This window comes from Rhipicephalus microplus, chromosome 4, assembly GCF_043290135.1.
Source record: "Rhipicephalus microplus isolate Deutch F79 chromosome 4, USDA_Rmic, whole genome shotgun sequence".
NCBI classification, from domain to species: Eukaryota; Metazoa; Arthropoda; class Arachnida; order Ixodida; family Ixodidae; genus Rhipicephalus; species Rhipicephalus microplus.
The window spans coordinates 91,381,967-91,403,406 of record NC_134703.1 but is presented as its reverse complement, the minus strand read 5'-3'; the positions used below and the strand labels follow the sequence as shown (position 1 = coordinate 91,403,406).

Below are 21,440 nucleotides of genomic sequence, written 5' to 3'. Positions count from 1 at the left end.
TGAAAGAACGGAGTAATAATGAAAAAAAAAAGCTGCTTTGGTGCACGGAGCATTAGGAAACTAAGGATCAACGACCGAAGTTCGAGGATTTCATTACGCCAAGTGAGCTCTAATCAAAGCAATCGATTTAACGATGCTCGACGTGTCTTTCTTTTTTCACCTATTCCTCGCAAATATTTCACCAGAGTTTTTTTTTGTGTGTGTGATGTCCTGATTAATGCGTACCGCGACGTTCTCATCATTCGGAACCACATTTGCGTGCCTGGAGAACATGGTGCTGGTGACACTGCGAAAGGTCATAAACTGTATTTTTTGGAAAATAAAGGTTAAAAAAAACCACCACTTGCAAGCACTCGCAACTGTACGTTCCAGCACTAGTGCAAAAGTTTTACAGTAAGTTATATTATAAAGCTTGCAAGAAATTACACCATACGTCTACGAAGTAATGACAATGTATACGAGGAACCAGAGATGTCACTGGTACACAGCATGATCCTATCATATAATTTCAAATCGCACAGATAAGTGCACGAAATAGCTTGTATATACGGACACGGCACACTCACTTACTGAAATCGCTGTTTTGAAGTAGATGTGTATACCTGAAGCTGTAAATATAACTCCCTATAGCCATCGAAACGGAGGTTCATGACTTAGAAAAAGAAATAGTATTTCTTTCTTTAGATCGACGTGGACTCCAAGCACAAATGGGGAAAATTATACCTAAGAACAAATGGGAAATGGCGTTGCTGGCAACATATCAGAGACGAGACTGCAAACGCTTGGTTAGAATGTCATGAAGAAAACTCACAAAGTCCCTGACGCAGCAGTCACTGTCAACTGGAAGGTGAAAGCTTTCTTCTTCAGTTTTCTTGTAAGTGTGCGTGTGTGTGAGTGAGTTTATTAAAAGGCAGAGAGGTCGGCCTGAGTTAGTTCGCTCTAGCCTGCTACTCTACACAGCTAGGGGATAAAGGAAGGATGAAGGAAAGAGGGATGAAGGATGACAATGGAGACAAAGAGAAGTGGCGCGTATGTATAGTAGCTACTTAGCATAGCACCCTACAGTCTCTTATCTGGTCCAGTGCTTTTGATAAAGTCTAAAACAGCCTTTGTAGCAGTTTTTGACACTTTTCAGCCGTTCAATGATTACATGTGGCTTTCACTCAGTAGCGTTCGTCCGATGCTTGCCAACGTTCAAGTTAGCAATTTTCTCTGCACTACGTATAATGGGCAGTCACAAAATATATGAGGTAAAGTATCGCGCACTTCGCAGCGCTCACAATTAGGGCTGTCCGCACGGCCGATTAGGTGGTGTAGTGTCGAGTGAAGGCGACGCCCAGGCGAGCCCAGTGCAGTATATTAGCATGTCTTCCACTGATTTTAGCCGGAAGACGAAAAGTCATGCCGGGGTCTGTTTACCGCAGACGCTTGTTCCGATGATCTGGTAGCGATAAGTGGCAGCGCATTTGCGCATGAGCAATCTCAACAATATGTTGACGTCACTTCGCGAATACGGTACTTTGACGTACATAGGAGCGTTGTATACTGCTGCTCTTTCTTCGCTATCGGCTAGTTCGTTGCCAACCAGGCCGCAGTGTCCAGGAATCCCTTGGAGTGTAATGACTCATGAAGTGACCACTCTTGTGTGTTAGGTCGAATGATTGGACGATTCCTAACGCTAACGCGTAAAATTAGCTTCTTCTTGAGCGAGAATGGATAGCTTGATGCGCTGATTTTGCATCATACAGAATCGTCCATTTACGCGGTGCTTGGTCGTTCACAAATTTTATGGCCTCCTGTATAGCAACAAGTTCCACAGCTGTCCAAGCTGACCTGTGATCTAATTTGTACTCTCAGAAAATACCGAGTTGAGGGATCACGAAGGCTGCAGTTGAGGTGGACAAAGTTACGGATCCATCGGTGTAGATGTGCAGCGAGTCTGTGTATTGTACCCTCCGAAGGCTTTCTCCAACTAACGTGTTTTTTTCGCAATTCCTCCAGGATGTACATAACTTTGACAAAACTATGATGTAACTGCGATGAACAAAGGTCACACGGTGTGAGGACACCAAATTCGGTGACCTGTGACGCTACTGAGACGTCATCTCGTGACGAAGATTTTTTTTTTTTTTGCATCACTAATGTTGGTGCCAACTACATGGGGTGCCTGTCCGCGTCTTTCCGATAAGACATACCGCTTTTTTAGTACAAATTATCCAAACTTGTATAGGCGCGATTGTCCGTGGCGTTGCGACTCGCCACCGATCTTCTACCATATCTCGGGGAGTTGTGATAAAATGACAAACGAACTCAATCGTGTGTAGCGTAATTATGGAATAGAAAACTCTTTGAAGAAGTGGTAAGCAACCCTCGGTAACTCGGACCCGGTGGTGCAAAGCGCTTCTGGACAACGTCCGGCTGTCGGCACAAGTCAGCGGAGCCTTGGTTTAGGAGCCCCGCTCACCTTGTTCCTAAACCTATTCGCTTTCCCTTACTGAATTATACAATTTTATTATCGTTATATTAAAATATAATAAAAGTAACTGGCTGAGTAAGCGGAAAGTGAACGCTTCGTTCGATGTCCGGCGCCGAAAGAAGCGTGAGAGGAGAACGGCGGGCACAGCCCGCGAACGGCCGGCCGAGGCGGAAAAGGGGGCCACGGCGAATCGCCAGAAGCACGAGGCTTCCTTTTACACGTACATTTTTTTCCCTTTTCTTCAAAAACTTCTACCGCATTCGCAATATCGCACGAAGGCTACGGGCTAGCGGCCACCGCACTCGAGAAGGTGCTCCCGAGAGGCGCTGTCGACGGAAGCCGGGGAGACGGTCGCCGCGAAAGACACACGGGACAGGGCGCTCGCAAGAACCCAGCGGGTGCAGAGCGAGAGAGTCCCCGGCAGCGGCGACAAGGAGGGCGAGCAGCCTACCTAATAACCGACCCTTGATTACCCTAAACCAGAAAGTGAGAAGGTTCAGAAATCACCTTCCCGTGGAGCGTAGCAACGCTCGAGAGAGAGAGCACCTCGAGAGTGTAAGAGAAGGAGGGGAGCATACTTTGGGGGCCTAGGGGGGGGGGGGGGATGTGTAGAAGACGTTCGCTTCTGGCTATTCGCCGTGGCCCCCTTTTCCGCCTCTGCCGGCCGCTCGCGGGCTGCGCCCGCAGTTCTCCTCTCACGCCTCTTCCGGCGCCGGACATCAAAGGACGATTTGTAGCAGCCCCTCGACGGGAGTGCATTTTTGTCCTCAGCGCGATGCTCGGGGACGTAGTACGTTTTGCGAGACCAAAAAGGAGGAAGAAGACGCTGCTGACGGACGCACGCGCGCATCTCGGAGAATGGAGAGAGGCGCGCTAAGGAAGGGTTCCTATGGGGCCCCGGTTTATCTTTAGTGCGTTTGGTGCTGTACTGAAGGGGGGTGGGGGGTGGCGTTGTGAGGAGTTGGTGCCGGCAAATCATCGATCGCAGAGTTCGGTGCTCCGAAAGAGAAAAGGCCCTTGGCCGCGTTTTTCTTGCTCGCCAGTGGGTATCGGCACCGTTGTTCGACTGGAAACGCAGCGCTCGCTTGTGCGGCGCGAGTCTTCGAGTGTCCGCGAAGCGAACGGAGAGGCGGGGTGTTAGCACAGGGGCTGTAAGAGGGAAGTCAAATACGCCGTCCGTGTAAACACGACGCTGTGGTGCGCCGCTGCCGATTACGTGCTCTCGGGTCGTGGTGGGACGGGGCTCCGCAGCGAGTGAACGTTCTCTTGCCTCCGAACCAAAGGCGCGACGGCTTCTTCAGCACCTGCCAAGTGCTGACTAAACATGCCTCCACGATTCCACAATGCTAGTCCTGTCACCTTCTTATGTGCTGCGTAGACGTTCGCAATGTCGTCACCGTTTCGAGTGTAAAGGGCGTTGACCTATACACTATTGTGGGTCTAAGAAGAACAAGCGTTATAGCTGACCTGTTCTCGAGTCGTTTCAATCTTATTATGGTCTTTACTGCCTTCTGAGGCTGAAAATTTCTTTTATACGTTCCTCCTAGGTTCCTCCGACAGCACAATTGTCGAGTTGATCCGTGCCATTTCGGTACTATTTTCATAATTTTTTGAGTAGTACGTGCAGTAGCACTGCCTACGAGAGCAATCAGCTACCGTATTAAATAGCATAGTTCGATGACATGTCGGGCTTACACTCTCATGACACTTTTGAAACAAGTGCTCATTCTCGTGTCAATTACCAGTCATGCCCTAATTTTGCGAAGGCCGCTATAGTTCACGAAGTTCAAGGAACGGCTCACGTTTTAAAGACGGACAGCAGCTTCAAGCACTTTGTGCATACCTGTACGTCCATGACTGTGAATGCACAGCCTATTGGGATCATTTGATTTGAAGAATGCAGAATTCCCATCTCCGCATATAGACTAGCAGCTCGAAGAGGTGGACAATGCATGTTCAAACCCTAAAGGCGCCTTATGAAACATCCAAACGTAGTAGTCGGCGCTAGATCGTTAGTGGTTTTTCTGGCATGGAGACAGCTTCTTACACCCTGACACACCTTTGAAACAAGATAAGCGAAACGGAAACAAGATCAGCGAAGCGAACAGATAAAGTTCATGATGTACACGTATGATCAAAACACAAACAGTCACACACTCTCTCTCAGCGCCACATCTTCTACCGTTCTGCGTTCATTCGTTCATCTGTGAATTATATCAAGTCATATAGCCCCGGTTTCTCATCTGTACGATCGACTTCATTTCAACAGTTGCATGATCACTGCGTGCCTCCTTCAAGCTGGATTTTCCGAGTTGCTCCCTGTCTCTTCCTTTTAATTATTTCTCTCTCTCTTCCGAGTTGCTTTCGACATGTGTGCACAAGCAGCGTCTACCTCATCGCACTATTTTCTCTCCAGCCGATTCCTGCGACTCGGAGCATGCGCGCCTCCGAAAACAGGCTTGACTTCGGAAGCTGTGGGAAACATTCCATGCGGGCCACACGAGCAGCTCCGAAGATTATGGGAGTTCGGAAGCGCGCATTAGTGCCGCACGCGATGACCGGCTGACCCGTCATCGCGTGCCAGTCTTCGTAAGAGCTCGAATGCGCGCACTGCACAGAACAATTGATCAAAATGATAGGCATGCAGGGTTACACGAGCTGATGAACAGTTTTCGTTGTTCCAGTGAACAGTTTTTTTGCCGGAAACATTTGCCTACTGCAGTGGGCGAGTAATTTGCAAGCTACAGTGGCTAAATGACCATTATCTCAAGATTACGATTTTCAAAGCACAGTCAGGAAAACAACTTGTCATCTTGCCACAACATTATATTTTTTTTCTTTGGCTGCGGAGCTTTACTAAACGATACAAAACATGGCTTCTCCCCAAAGCCCGATTAGAAGGGCTATGAAGCACGATTATGGTGAAATATGAATATATAATGATCAAGATGAAAGTCCGGAATTGCTGTGTAAGAATAGCTGTGCAAGAGCGTGAAACGTTTTGGAGGTTTTTGCTTCATTTTCTCATTTTGCTGTATTTTCTCATTCAGAATACATAGTCGTGAAACTCGTTATAACAATATATTGTCTGCTACTTCCTTACACAACAAATTAGGTTCGTGATGTTTTTTCGCCACTAAGTACGGTTAATTTTTCTTTATTATCTACAAAGGACATAATCGTTGCTGCAGGAGCTCTATAATTTCCTATTGCACGTGAAATATTCTCCATAACCAATCAACATATATTTTTAATATAATGCTTAAGTGTTAACTCCGGCTTTATCGACACTTTTGTGATGTTCTGACGTAAAACAATGTACAATGCCGTCACGCAGCTACAGGATTACGTATGATGATATTGTTTCCGTGGCACTAGCGTGTCTAGGCCGATCTTATAAACGAAAAGAGGATAGCCTCTTTAGGATGAGGCCATACGGCATCCGCCTCACGTTCGCTGCATGTAGTGGAAACTAAGACCATGTATTCAAGCTGTAATCGTTTGTAAGGGTAAATTTTAACGTTACTGACCATCAAGTTGTTGAAAGTTGAAAAACACACTTCTAAAGAGCAAGCGAATCACACATGCGAAGCACAGGCCGAAATTTCCTGTTTATATGCAACAAACGTTGTATGTATTTACTAAGTTAGGAACAAACGAAAACATTTGCGATCTAGGCTTCATGACGGCAGAAACAAGTGTCAGGAACACAATTTCATGTTTATATGCAACAAACGTTGTATGTATTTACTAAGTTAGGAACAAACGAAAACATTTGCGATCTAGGCTTCATGACGGCAGAAACAAGTGTCAGGAACACAACGAAGGCACTCCGCAGGGCATGGCAAAAGTGGTACCGTACTTTAAATCGTGTGAGCCTTCATTCAGGGCTCATAAGACAAGCTATACTTGTCATCATCACTCGTATTAGGCCCTGCTTCTTGCTTCTGAAATATTGACAGCTCCTGGCATTCGGACGTCTCGTCACGTATAACCCCACCTGCAGCATCAGCCCCCTATGTAGCGTCCGCCACCTCCCTAGTTGTGCGATCGTATACGGATAGCTACCAAGCCAGCGAGTATCCCCGCTATTTCTCTCTCTTTCTCTACCTCCGGCCAATCTAATAAGACTGGCGCCCCTGCTCGAACTTATCTCGTCAGGGCCAAGTTTTCCTCGCGACGCCTTCATTGTCACAGACATGAGCGGGGACGGGGGGAAAGGAACGGTAAGACGCCGTGGCAGCCGACATCGGTCGCTACTCATCCACGACTTCTCTGGACACGCAGGGACGTTTCTCGTGGGAAGGCGGACGCGATAGGCCTCGGTGCGCGCCTCCCGTTAATTGGCAGGACCCCCCCGAGGACAGCGCGCAAAGAGACGAGGGGTAGAAGCCACCGGGCTTTTTTGTGGAGGTTAGAGCGTGGTCGGCCTCACCTGTTCTTTCCTATACGGACAAGGATGGCGGCAAACAAAGACAGCGCGGAGGGGACCACACGAGCAACTGCAGCGGCGGCCGGTGGGGGGAGGCTTCTTTGGCAACGCGATAATCAGTGGCAGCGAGCTTAGAGCCTGCGGGCCAGCTCAGCGAGAAGGGCCTGAAGGTTGGCATATACGCGGGCTCTCATTCTGGAGATCTCTGCAGGCTCAGCTGAGCTGTGACATGTTCGTGCACTCGGTCTACACCGGGAGCGGCGGCGGTGCACCCTCGCCTTGCCCGTTTTCCGCTGGTGGAGAGCAGCCGCTAAATTAATTACCACGTGTCGACCGATCGGCGCGCTTCGGCGACGCTCGGTCGGTCAGACGCGTGCCACTCCAGCACGTCACGCTCTATCAGGCGCTCGTCGGGAGCACCCGAAAAAAAGGGGGCGGAGCACGCTAATGCCGTTACTTCTGCTAAGAGACTTACACCGGGATCGCCATCGACGGAGAGGCGCGCCAACACACGAGCGCGCTTTAGGCGCCAGTCAAGGAGTGCGCGCTCGGCAACTTTTAATTACGTTGCCAAAACCTTCGTTTTGTTTTTTGTTTTGTTTTGTTTTGTTTTCGTCGGGGTCGCGAGTACCAGTCGTCGTCTTGGAAACCCGCTTGGCACCAGGACAGATCTTGAGAGGAGGATTATATGGGCGAGAGAAATCAACAGAGCCGCGGGTCGCTCCGAATAGCTCGGAAACGATGCGCTTCGCCGAATCCGTTCGCGCTTTCGAGGTCAGCCTGCGCGAAGACGACAAACCGCATGCAGGAGAGGACGCTGACTCTATAGTTTTGTAACCACGCACTTAACAACACGCGCCCCTGAAGTAGTCTGCGTTGGCCAGCCGCAACAATCGGACAATTAACCTCGACTAAGCGCCGGTTATATATATGGCTGTTTTGTTGAAGTAGTGTTTAGTCCGTTTGCACAACTATTGAATGCGCCGCGTCGGTGAACAACTCCAGCCGCGAACTTAGTGATGACGAAAGCGGTGGCACGCACCGCATTGAGGGCCCTTTGGAGACAATGATTCAAGAATGACTATTTGGCTGAGCTCAACAGGATCGATATTAATTGTCAGATATTTACTTCACGTTACATCGGTTTGATGCATGCGTATATGAACTGGTTCGTAGCAGTAATTCCTGTTGGCCAGCAGTCTAGAAAAAAAACATTTCAGTCATAGATTTTAGCATTTATGCAAAGTGAGTCATGATCGAAAACATAACGATAGAAATGTGGGCTTGCTGCCGGCATGAACTGTGGTCAGTAAGTGACTTTTGCGGCGACGAAAAACAACAACATACATTTACGTAGATGAGACCATATTAACAACACTTTTGTTATGCAGTTTGTTATTGGGTGGTCGTAAATGCGGAAAGTGTTTCCCTCCGAAAATGTTCTGTAATGTTGGCTGGCTGGCTACCTTCCCCAATAATACGGCCAAAATTTTGCGTCGCTGCAGGTCACTCTATAGTAAACAATACTGTTGCGAAGACCTATCCGTGAATTCCAGACCTCAAACCTACTTTTAAAAAATGCATTTGACTAGAATTCTGCGACGTAGGCGTCCGCCACTTGCATAATGTAGCGCATATTTGGATATGTAGAGAACTCATTTGTACTGGGTACTTTCTATAGATGTAGTAGACATTTATATCTTCAGCTGTCATCATGAACTGCTGATCACCAACAAAAATCACTGTATAAAGAACAAATTCTTGATCGTAAAACCTGAATCCAGCGATGCCTCAGCTAATATTGCGTATGCGGCTGTTATTTGTTTTTCAATACGTATTGCCTTATTTACTGACAGCAGTTTGTTGAACTCACCATTTCTCTTGTAACCACTCTTGTAATGTTCATGTAACATTCATGCTCACGACATTCTCTTGTAATGTCATGATGGCTCCCTGGGGGATCATGCAGGACAAACGTAAGCTCAGAACAAAAGTAATAACAACATCAACAGAACATTTGCGGGGTGTGGCCCTCGTGTTTCGTTTGCGGCATGTAACACCCACATATCTCTCATGAAACCCGTGCGTGCCTTCATCCAACTGCTGGTGCATTCAACATTACCCCAGCTGCAATGTCAGCTTTTAAGCCGACAACTTTTGGAGACATTTTAAAACGCTGACATCGGCTGCAGAAGGCGTCCATCCATGGTGTACCCCAGGACACTTTCTCAAAACCACGTTGTGCAAGAACGCTCGATGCAACGAGAAAAGTTCCCGAGGCAAAGTAACGAAGGAAAAATGAATAGTGCGATAAACGAAAATGGCCTAAAGCGAATCGCCCCGCGCGGAGGTACAAGGCGACGCCCACCATTTATTTATTCGCTTATCCAGTATGGAAGGTGTCGCCTCAGTTTCGTAATCACTATCGACGCTAAAACCACCGGCAGCGTGCATTACAGCGCTGAGTTCCTAATGCACGCGATGCGTTCTTTTGTTTCGTAATTCGGCTGTTCCAAGTTGTTCTTCGCTGCGCATTTGTCACGACAGGACCGAACGCTTATGGATGCGCGTTGCATCACGTGAGTCGACACGACACGCTCAGCAGCTCGATGCCGTGTCCCGAAGCGGCGTCGCGTGTCTGTGCTTTCAGTATAGGTCCACCGAAACGCGTGGAACGTGGATTCGAGCGCGTTAGCCAAGCCTCGCCAAAAGCCAAGTTGAAACACTCGTGCAGCGTAAAACAGACAATTTACAAAACGCAACCCGGGTTTGTGGAGGCGGTATTGGTGAGGTTCTTGCGTGACCCCCGCCTGCGTCGGGTCCGATGTCAAGGGGGTCCTCTTTCTATAAAACATCATAAAAGCCACCAGGCGCGCACAAGCGAACAGCCGAAGCTTTGAGTGCCTGTCTCGTATGACAAGAAAAATGTCTAAAAATATGGAAAATGGAAAAACAAATTTGGGTTGACAAAAACAAATGTCGAGGGAGAATGTTTTTTCGTGTACGCGTGCGCCGCTAGCGTGTTTAGTGGGGGTGGTGTAAGGGCTCCTCCATTATCGGATATCAATAAAGCGACCACGCCTGCTGTGCTCTATCTCACTCAAATACGATGCAGCGTCGTTTAAGTCGAGGGTGGGATCGACCACTCATATCCACGACTGCATGTTAGGCCTACATTTGCAAGCAGGCGCTACATGTGGGTTGGCACTGGTAGAGGTATATGTAAGCAAACGCATCACGAGCGACGAGTTTGAATTCGTTGGTCACAGTAAAGTAGAGAAGCCCTGGTGTCGGCTAACCACAAGCATATCACGCTTGCAGAAAAAGAAGCGCGACAGGCACAACTGTTACCAGGAATCACGTTGGGTGATGCTCCCAAGGTGACCTTATTAGCTTGTCGTTTTATATATATATCTTCAATCGATCTTTATAATTGACCTGCAAGTATGCTTCGCAAATTAAGAACCCACACTATGAGGATATAACGCCATGGATAGCTTATACAGCTTTTTATTGTAGAGGTATACGTAGACTCCAATAACAACCTGTCCCGCAACACTAAGTCGGCTATTGTGCAGCAGTTACATTCACATACAGCAGGTGGGACGCAGTCCTCTGTGCGACTACAAGACTGGCTAGTTCAAGGCTTGTACGGACAGTAATGTTCTTCTGATGAAACACTTCGCAAAAGTGGATCGATCGTATTAAAAAAGGCGGTTGACTGATGGCAAAGGGCGTCTTCTGAACGAGAAACCTTACGAATGATGTCACAGTCCAGTGAACGAAAATAGTGTTCACCTAGTTGTAATCCTGTAGGTTGAATTTGTCGGCACATAACTTGTATAGTGCAACAATATTAGGGAGTTTTATATTAGTGGTCTCAGTTAATTTGGTCCCCCCCCCTACGAAAAAAAAAAACAAAAAACAGTGTCGAGGCCATTGGACATGTGCTAGACCCAAACAGGGTTTAGGTTTTGTGTTGGGGACGCTAATTCTCGAATTAAGTGGAAGCGCCAAATCCTGCCCAGAAAGAATTGCTTCAGACAGACGTGATGGCCCCAGCAGAGCTGACGGCTCTCAACCAATACTATATAGCGACCTAGCATAGGGGGAGTATCCAAGGCACGTGACCTAAGACCCTGTTCGAAAACTCTTAGTCCTATAGTTTCTATTCGACTAAAAGTGAACACATGCAATGAACATTGCGGACCTCAACGTTTGCGGGTCCTATTTGAAAGCTCTCTATTATGTGCGTTTTCAAACTATCAGCTGAGGTGTCTAAACATTGCCACTATAATTCTTATTAAAATAAATGTATGAATAAACAAAGCAGAGGCTGACTCACAAAGCTTTTCTTCAATCACATAGTTTTTCGGTTGACCGATAATCTTGATTTGGTAATGATATGACTTTCTCTTTCGAACGATTGAAGGAAGAAAATGCTTTGTTGTTAACATTAGTTTCCATATACAGGTTAAATTCTATAATACGGTCGCAACGCCATATACAAGTGGCGACTTACACATTCAGCAATGCTGCACACTTTTATCACGTGGTGAGGCATAGTCTTTTGCAGCCGACGCCGGCCGATGCGATGGCAGTATATGCGTGCTGCAGAAAAGACAGCTCGCGTATAGGGCCAGCGTGTACTGCTGTTGGTGTATCTTTTTTTCGTTCAGTGACTATACATATCCTGCTTCCTCTCTCTGGATTGAAACAGAATGCGCGTCAGGCAAGATAAGGGAGCTATAGCTGCTCCCGTTTCCACCGTTTTTGTAGCCCCCAGCATTACTGAATCGAGCTTTAAGGCGCGGTGCTTTTACGGGCACCAAACCTTGCCGGCAAAAAGCTTAAAAAAATAAAAATAGTGAAAAGCAAAGTGTTCTGTACACACAGAGCGATGTTTTCATGCCCCCCCTTCACATATCAAGCTCTTTTGTCTTGAAAGTTGCTTAACGTGAAACAGAGCAGATGCGGTCGTTCGGAAAAAGAAAAAGGAACTGTTCCGTGCTGGCTTTAATTAATTCTGAATGTGAGAGAAAAAAAAAATTGTCCGGAAAAGTACAGAAGCCGGGATGGAAGGATTTGTGCGCTGTGGGAGCACAGCACTTTCTTCGTTTGACACAGCAGCGTTTAACTTGAGCATTCTTTAATATTTTATCTCGAGCAAGTTGATCGAGGTAAATAATTTAGAAATTTAAATGCGGACGAAAGATAACGCGCACCGCGCTGTGCCAATGTATGCAGATTTCAACGTATAGCCTCACTAAAGTGATTTTCGTTTACGCATAAAGTGGTTAATTTAATTTTAACATTGTTCATCCTCTTCCTATCGCATGGCACGCGTGTAGCGTAGACGATGTCACGCCAGCTGATGTGATAACCTGCTCTTCCTTTGCTTTGGTTACACGTAAATGTTTAATTGAAGTTTATTGTTTTCTTCGTATGAAATAAAAACAAATTAAATCAAACGGTATCTACGTTTTGAAAGATGTTGGTAAAAGCTTAGGCCAAAAGCGAAGCAGGTAACTTGGGAAAATTCCAAGACCCCTTTTCTAGGCAAACAGCAGAGGCACACATGTGCAAATGCTGTCACAAAAATAAACCGCGGCACATAACATTTATGGAAGAATAGTAATACAAATAGTACCACAATGCCAATGCAAACACTATCACAAAATCAAACCAACGTGTTACAGGCGTGAATAAAAAAACGGGTAATGTTCGGGTTGTATACCTTGCTTCCGCCATCTTTGTAAGGCAAAAGGTAAAGAGCTAAAGTAAATAATTTTAGCCCATTGATTGATGCAAACCTTGATTATTTCAAAGCATTTGTTCTGATTTCTAGGTCACGGAATATCTTCAATCCTTTAAGAACGTTGCAACCCAGGACACAACACAGCGTCAAAGGGTGGGAGGCAGCTCTGTCCAGCTTGGGTCCGAAGGCTAAAGAGATCCTCGTGAAACGTGCGAGGACAGCGGCCCGCCCCAATGGGGTCCCGGACTGGGGATCCCACTCACCGATCTACCTAATCTAATAAACGTTTTATTCTCCCTTTGAAAAACATCAGTTATGGTTGAATTGGCGTTTTGAAATCAATTTCACCGTGTGCTTCTGTTCGTCTTCTTTTCTGTTGTCCCCTTTCGTTGCGCTTTTATGATGAATGCAGTGTTAATTGCACAGCCAAGCTAGCTGTTTTTGAAGCGGGAGTGTGTGCATTAAAGCCCGCTTATATCAATGTAGAATGAGAGGATGAAATGCCAGCAAAGGAGACGTGAGTTTCCTGCTTATACAAGTCTTGCCTCTTGCGAGCGAAGGAAAATAAAAAGGAAGACATAAGTGCCAATCATAGCATTAACTATTTTGAGCTAACGCTATATGCTTATGTACGGTGCAATAAAGCGACATCATAATTTTCACTCGCCGTCGTTGCTCTTATGCATGTTATTACCCGCAAAAAAAAAAAAAACAGAGAGGGTGAAAGACAGAAAATGAGGACGGAATGCCAAACTTAATCATAAATGCGTACACCTCTTTTGGCTGCAATGTAGCTTGTTCTTGTCCTGGATGTTGTACCGCAATCTGCTCTGTTCTAAATTGTTTTGCTGTAGAGAGGTTGAGGTCCATATTGCATCGGCTACTCTATATCAATAGGTTCTGCAGCGAAAACAAAAAGTAATAATACTGAACGGTGACACAAACAAAGACTGGGTAGTTGTGTATACCTTGCATCCTTTATATTCTCGACGGGCACGTATACCTTCTCGCGTTGGATTTCTGAAGAACTATCAAGGAATAAAACATGTTGAAAAGGGAAGTGGGAGAAAAAGTTGGTTTATGTCGCTCCCCCACTACCATGCAATGTACGCCAGATTTTTGTTTCACTGTGGTTGGTTAATTCAATGCGGCGTTCACGTGTCTTTCTAGAAACGGGTCGTGCTGCTGACTAACAAGACAATATTCTCTCGTGCAAATATTAGGGTATACTTGAGCACTGAGCGGCGTTGGTTCTAGTTTACCGACAACCAACATAGCGTTCGTTTGCTGTCACCAAGAATTTGTTATTTTTGTGTTTAGTCGGCAAACATGCAAATGCGATTGCAAGTTATTCTGTCGTAACCACTTCACGTCACTTTTATATGAACAGAAGTCGTATACACAATGTTTAGCGGTGACAGTAAACAACATAGGTCTCTTATCACACAATATTATCATCCACCATCCATGGCTGGCTGGCGAGCACTTTGACGAGCCCCTTTGACATTCGGGCATTTCAGGATTGTCTCGTCATGCTGGACTATAAACACGGATTCGATACACAAAAACCTTTCGTTCTTATAAGGGTTTCTCCTGCGCAAATCGAGAAAAATTGGTAAGGGTGTTTGTGATGGGCTACAGTGCTTACTTTCGTGAGGAATATTGTAACGAACAATTCAGGTGGTGTAAAAATAGCTATTTATAGGGACTAACTTGTGCCCGAAAAGTAAACGAAAATGTAGCAGTGTCATTCGCAGGAGACCAGAAAAGAAGTGAAATCTCCGATGTGGCCTTGAGCGGTGCGCCATTCTTTTTCATCAAATCCCGTGCTGAGGAAGCGCACGCTGTTTTGGATTTTTCCTGTTTAATCACTAGGCCGCTGGTCTCTTAGAGGACGCACGAATTTGCGCGCATAGTTTGAACACCACGTGTATTGCGTTCATATGTGCATCGTAAACACTTTTCGTGGCTTTCAGCTCAGGTTGCGTACAATCAACCATTAATATAATCATTGTAAGGTCAAGTCTTGTCCCAATGTGATAATGTGCGTAACACTGAAACAAAAGGTTGCCTATTGGCACTCAGAACTCATAGCTGCAAAAGTATCTGGCGAAAGAATCGTCCGTAAGAAAAAAAAAATCTGTAAATCTTGATGCCAAGTGAGAGAGAGAGAGATAAAGATGCAAGGAAAGGCAAGGAGGTTAACCAGACGCACATCCGGTTTGCTACCCTGCACTGGGGAAGGGATAAAGGGGAGAAAAGAGGTTGCAGAAAGATGAGAAGGTACACACAATCACGAGCACACTCGGGGAGCACACACAGTCTACAGGCGGTCGCTCAGGTTTGTTGACTTAAGGTAAAGTAGCAGTGCTTTAGTTGCTTTCTGCGCAACTGAGGCAGATGCCCAAGGTCCTTGACGCTTGATGCCAAGCGTCTCACTAATCACAGCGGCCACAGCAAGAAAGAAAATCGATATAGATTCAGCTCTGAATAAATGGTCGAATCTATTTAGGTGAACAAATTAATAAACGAATGACTGTTTGACAGCTTTTCCAATCAATCACCGCTCGAAATGCGCCCGACGCCCGGATGGTCGATGATCATGGCATTCTGAAATGTCGCACGAAGTCGCGCATTAAATCACAGGCAGGACGGCCGGTATTCGGCTAACTTTAAAATTCATTCTTGCACAACAATAGACTCAAGACAGGTATATCAGGGGTATGCAGAGTCACGAACACTTTCCTCGAATACAGGCTCCAAAACCTCTATGGAGCCAAAATTTCATTTATGGTAAGCTGCCGCACAGAGCGTCGGTGCTTCCTTGGCACGTAAAACTCCCCGCTCCGAAAACACATCTTGGAGAGTATTTTAATGAGGCTGGTCAACACTGGTTCGCCATTTCGAGACCATGCGAAACATGCGCGCAATTGTCAACAAGTGAAGAGACGCAACAGTTAAGCGTGCAACCTTTGTATTTCTCGAGGACGACCCGCCTGTGCGAACACCGTTGACTAAAGGGTGCAGTCCTGCACTAGTGCGTGAATATCCCACATCTTTACTCCATTGTTTATCTCCATATTTAAATTTATTTTCTCTACCCTACCCGGTTAAGCAGAGTGACGTTTATCTGTTTAGCCTTGCTACCTCCTTCATTTCCGTTTCCTTCCTTAGGAGTATCGTTTTGATTTGTCAGGTCATCTACTTGCGTCACCCGCTGATTGCAACATATATGGTAGGACTCTTGCGACTGTGGCCTAGATTTTGACATTGCATCCGGCACCGTCTTGTCTTCTCGGTTCTATGCCAGGACAGTGTCACGTTTTACGCGTGGTTAAAGCGAAGCCCGTTTTCGCAAACGATTCGCAAGGCGTTGCAAAGCGATTCGTCTTTCCTCGCCGCTACGTCCGGATGACTAACACGGTGAAGCAGGCTTACGCGTCACAAACAAAAAATCTAAGCAAGAAAAAAAACAAAACTGCGAGATGAGATACGAGCAAAAATGGTGGAAACCAGGCCGTCAAGGGCCCGAAATAAAAAAAAAGAGGAACAAAAGGGGGAGGCGCGTATACACCACAGCATCGTCTTCGCGGACTGAATGCGCGCGAGCAATTAGCGTCGGTCAGCGCGCACCGTGCGACTCGCGAGAACAACGAGCGACAGCATGGCGTCAGCAGCGGCGCCGGCGAAGTGCCGTAGAAACCCTCCCGTCGCGGTCTCGCAACTCCAAAATCAGGTGTGGCGGCTTGTCACGCAAGCGAGCCCGCACACACACACGGACACGAGCAACCCGTCCACGCAGGTACGGAATACGCACATATACAAGCACGCACGCACCGCAGCACATATTGAGAGAGAAAGAGAGAACCCAGCGGCTCGGCCTTACGTTCAGGCTCACTACATGCACGGGTGTGCACATATGCATCGTAAGCACACGCACACGTACTAACGCACATCAGTGAACACACTTGTGCACAAACTTGTGCTTTAACACTAAGACGCCGAAGGCTTCATACTAGTATGAACTTTCACGGGACGGGGCTCGACCGCCGAGCTAGACGCGACGAGAAGGCATGGAGAGAGAGAGAGCGCGGGACGGCGGGGCATTGTGTTCTGCGTTGTGCTTCGAACCGCGGTTTCTTCTCGCTCGCAATGAAACAATGGGCCATCTTCTTGACGCAAAATGACCGAGGGGGGGGGGGGGCGAAGAGCGCACGCATTCAGACGCTTCCCATGAGGCGGCAGCGACCGCGGCGATGCGAAATTGCGCGCGCGCCGCGAATCGCCCCACCGTCGTCGCGGAGGCACTGCGGCAAAGCCACCTTGCGGTTTTCCCGAAATCCCCGATTGTTTTCTCGCCCAACCCACTCCGAAATCGAGGACGAGTACGCGAAATGTGGCGCTGCCGCCGCGCCTGTGTATACGGAGCTCTGAATAGGAGCCGAACTGCCGAACTTTGTCGTTTATTTGGTTTCGCGACGCCACTTGCGGGGGCGCCAGAGAAATGAGCTCTGTTGCGCGCGAAGCATAGCTCGGTACGTATCTGCAAACATCGGAAGCCGGTACGAACGGAAATGTGCATCGCGCGAACTTCCTGAGCAAACTGAAGTCGTGGAGGCGAGCGCGTTCGAATTTTAATAACCGCGGGTGAGCAGTGGTTGAAAAGGGGGCTTTCGGGAAGCGCTGCCGTCTGTGCTCACAAAAGATGTCGAAACTTGCGAGGGTGGTCGCCAGCTGGAGCGGTAGGTTGCGTCGGAAAACATCAGTAGAAAGCGAAATAAGCGAGCGTGATTATTTTGACGACTGCATAGGAAGTTCGTCTCGAGTCCCGTCGAAATAATGTGCAACCAAAGCCGCGGTGTGGTATTGTTTTCCATTAGACAAGCGGAATTTCTAAAACATATGTTGTGCTTGATCCTTTTTCCTGATACAGATTGCGAGAATACTTTTCAAAGGCACCGTACAAATCTATTGTGTCGTGCAGCCATCTTCATAAGAGAGCTATAATGTGTGGTGCAATGAAATATTATAAAAGAAAATAAGCATATACGCTTATTTTCTTTCGTAAATTAAAACAGATTGAATTCGAAGTGAACCAAGACATTGTAAGAACAATAAACCAGTCAATAGTTTCAAAGTTGAATAATTATTCTGATTGCGAAAAGCTCATAATTCTCTCTCAATGCTAATTAACAAATGATGCAGATAGGGCAGCGAGTTTTTCCTTCAGACAAGACAAAATCTTTCGAAGCTAGTAAACTGTATGCAGCTTGAAGCTCCATCGCACTGTGCATTCGATTGCTCAGTCATTCGACTACATAATCAACAATTTCTTTCGAGAATGTAAAACAAGGATGACGTTTCATCCCCCTGGAACGCTTTTTTTTTTTTTAGCTTCAGTATAGCTACAGAGAATAACACGCATACTCCTGACTGGTTCGAAAAAAAAAATGAATTCCGCTGCTCGACTCAGCGCAAATAAAGCCACGCTTCAGCGCGACAGCAAAACATGCTTCACTTGCAACATCTTATTTGCAACTTCAGAGCCCACCGAGAGCCAGTTAGTGATTACAAAGTTTGCGACGACGAGACAGACCCTATGTACGCAACAAGACAACAAGAATGCTGGGAGAGCTGGCGATACGAGATGCGGTGGCGGAGATTCAAAGCCTTTCCTTTGCTCAGCCCTCGGCTTTTCCTCGCGTCGGTCTGTATAGCTGTTGTCGAGCGGCAAAATTCCACTCCGGAGGCGACACTTATTCCCAGCTGTGCAAGCGTACGTGACGCAATGCATTCATCACGATTGGAACACGAAGTGCGTTCGCTTATTTACATTTGTGCCTTCGCTGCTGCGCGCCAACGAGTGTCGAAACCATACGCGATCCTCCGAGATTTAACCCGGTGTCCGCCATTTATTTTATTTCTTCTTGTCATTCCAAGAAGCGGGAGAACGAAGGTAAGCGCGCGACGAGCTTTCGGAAAGAGACGAGAAAAAAAAAAAAGCGGAAAATCTCGCCTTTCTCGATCGCATCGTTTCTACATCAGTCCCGAAGCAGAGAGCGTCGTCGGTGCTTTTAGACTCCCCCGCGCAGTCTCTCGCAATTTTCCTTTTTCTGCGCGACGGTAATTCATCGAGACTCTTCTCTCAGGCTGACGGAAAAAACAACCGTAAAAGAAAAAAAAAGAACCCCCATATAGCCGAGTTACATCTGCAGGAACACGAATTCTCGTCCTTTTTTTTATATTGCCGTAGTTAAAAACTTCGCCACCTATACCTTTCGTTCTTTCTTCCCGAGAACCAACGAATGGGCTCCGATTGCCTCACCTTCGACAACATTTGTCTTCGCCCCTCATCCCCGAGCCCGCCAGCCGAGCCTGTACTGGGTGAGACTGTGCGAGAAAAAACATGAGCAATTCCCAAGCTGACGATCGCTTCGCTAGCGAGTGCGCCAAGCCGGGAGCTGCAGGGGTTTCCTAAAAGCTGCGCCCACGGTCTGTTACGCAGTCATGCGTGTACGGCGAGAGCTTCTCCCGAAACACCCGGCATCCCACTGAGGTCGCAGTCGTCGGTTTCTTGCTGCCTTCGTAGTCCGGAGTTCCATGGAGCGCCGTAGGAAAACGGGTGGGCGACGCCTGTATCGGAAACCGTGGAAGGTCTTCGGACGCGGTTCCTCCACGCGCGGTTGTGGTAACTTTCGAAATCATTTGCCCGTGTTAATGCGCTGGTACCGAGAACTTTGGCCGTACGAGTTTGTCAAAAAGGGAACAGAAAAAATGAGAACTAAAGTATTGTGATAAAGCAGCAGACATTAAGTAGCAGACGTGATTAAGTAGCAGTACCAGGTGAGAGGGGTGCGACGAAGTAATAAATCGAAGTTGGCTGATCGCACTGCGCGAAAACGCTAAATGCCTCCTATACAAAGATTGCGCTAATGCACCTGCGTCTCTCTCGGTGAAGGAGAACTGAACGCCTGCATAAAACACGAGACATAGTGAAGCGTCCTGTCTTCTTTTCTTACTCTACCATCGAAGCAGACTCAAAGAAATCTTACGTATATCCCCATCACTGGTTCAAAACATAATTCAATAAAGAAGTGAGGAGGCAACCTCACGTGGAGGAAAGAGAACAGGCAGATATTCGTAAAAGATAATAATAATAATAATAATAATAATAATAATAATAATAATAATAATAATAATAAGTTAAGCTTACGCAATAAAAAATTACGATACCAACAGATCTCAAAGTACACAAATGAGACCTGTCATGACGCATCATTTACGCAGTGCGACTTCCTCTCTGAGTACACGAGGGAATTTTGTGACCCATATCCTGATGTTACCCAGAACTGTCAGACACGTAGCTGATTACCATGGCGTCATAAAATTATGTATAGGCTATATTTGAAGTTTTCCCACCACGTACGCCCCAATATTTGTGAGCTGACGTCTGCTGCTCCAACAAGAATTTCGCAACCACGCACCCTTAACGGTTCCTCCTTCCGGCGCCAAAAAAAAAATGCAGCAGGTACAAACTGCCAGGTGCCAAAGTAGGGTGGCTCACCTGAAGCGAAGTCGGGACCTATTCCGATGATCGCCGACAGGAGAAGCAGCAACGGTGGCACGAGAACGTACACCATCACTCCGGGCCGATGGTCTTTCGCACGACGGCCCGGGCAGTGGGTTCTTTCGTTTCGGGGCCGAGAACGGTACACCGTCATTGACCAGCCGCGCACCTCACGAACGAAGGAAGACACACTAGCAGAGCAGCTTGTGCGTCCACTACTTCCGGATCAACCAACGTCCGCGTCTCATCCGGGCACGCACCAGGGTTTCCGAGGGACGCGGCGCATGTCTGTCTCCTCCACACGGCGTGCTGTCCGGGGACGAGCCACAACACAGTCGGGGGCCAAGCAACGTTGACGGCGCACTCACTCCGGCTCACTCAGCAGCGGACCGACCGCCGCGCTGGGATCAATGATGGGAACGCTGCTCGGAAGGGGCCCTCGCTCGCCGCTCGCCGTGCCAGAGCAGCGCACCACGTGTCCGCTAAAGGGCGCCAGCACCGCCCGACAGCACGGCACCGACCAATAAGAACTTAGTTTGTCAGTTCCAACCGCTTTCCCGAGATGGCGCTGCCTGCTGTGGCGGCAGATTCGGTTTCGCTTGGTTTCCTTCAACTGGCTCGCCCCCTCGGACGGTCGCACCACCGCTCTCTCCCTCACAGCTCCACCGCGAGCACGAGCAACTATCCCCTGCTTCCCCCCGCCGTTCCGATCCGGTGACCGTGCATGGCTTTTGGTTTACTGCGGTGGACGCTGTGAGCTAATAACGAGTCTCCCGAAGGACCATTGTTCTGGCGAAGGCTAACCGACTCTTGTGCGGTCCAGCTGGCGCGTCCGAGCGAGGGCTGCAGCCGCCGGGCGAAGGCTCAACTTTGCTTCAGGGGGGCGGATGCTGGGGACAAAGTGAGCGGCAGGGGGGCGAGGAGGTCGGTGGGCGAGGGCGCGACGATGCATGCCGGTCGGCCCTGCACCCGGGACGCCGGCGGGGCGCTGTTTCTGTTTCACAGGTGGAGGAGAAGCGCCCGGCAGCGCGCGTTGGGATGCACAGCCGCTACCGCGCCATGGGTTTGCCCGCCGGAGACCGCGTGCTGCTCCTTCTGCTCGCCTTCAGCTTCAGCAACGGTGAGACGCCGCAAACCGCGCACTGACGCAGCTCGCGCTCTTTTGCCTTACCGCCGTTCTTCTTTCGATCGGAGACGTTCGGGACAA

The 21,440-nt window shown here is 47.9% G+C and overlaps 2 protein-coding genes across 7 annotated transcripts in view; one reads left to right on the top strand and one right to left on the bottom strand.

Annotated features, from left to right (window-relative positions):
• The window catches only part of LOC119172207 (hemicentin-2), a 257,298-nt gene extending 236,765 nt beyond the window's left edge, over positions 1-20,533 (bottom strand). For all 6 annotated transcript variants that reach the window (XM_075893310.1, XM_075893315.1, XM_075893311.1 and 3 more), the window contains exon 1: positions 20,231-20,533. In XM_075893310.1, the coding sequence (XP_075749425.1) occupies positions 20,231-20,387 (157 nt within the window). In that variant the 5' untranslated portion in view covers positions 20,388-20,533. The remainder of the gene's footprint in view (positions 1-20,230) is intronic.
• A 509-nt stretch (positions 20,534-21,042) lies between these two features.
• Positions 21,043-21,440, top strand: part of LOC119172206 (uncharacterized) — a 333,170-nt gene continuing 332,772 nt past the window's right edge. Inside the window, exon 1 of the mRNA XM_075893316.1 lies at positions 21,043-21,353. Coding sequence (XP_075749431.1) covers positions 21,272-21,353 — 82 coding nt within the window. The 5' untranslated portion in view covers positions 21,043-21,271. The remainder of the gene's footprint in view (positions 21,354-21,440) is intronic.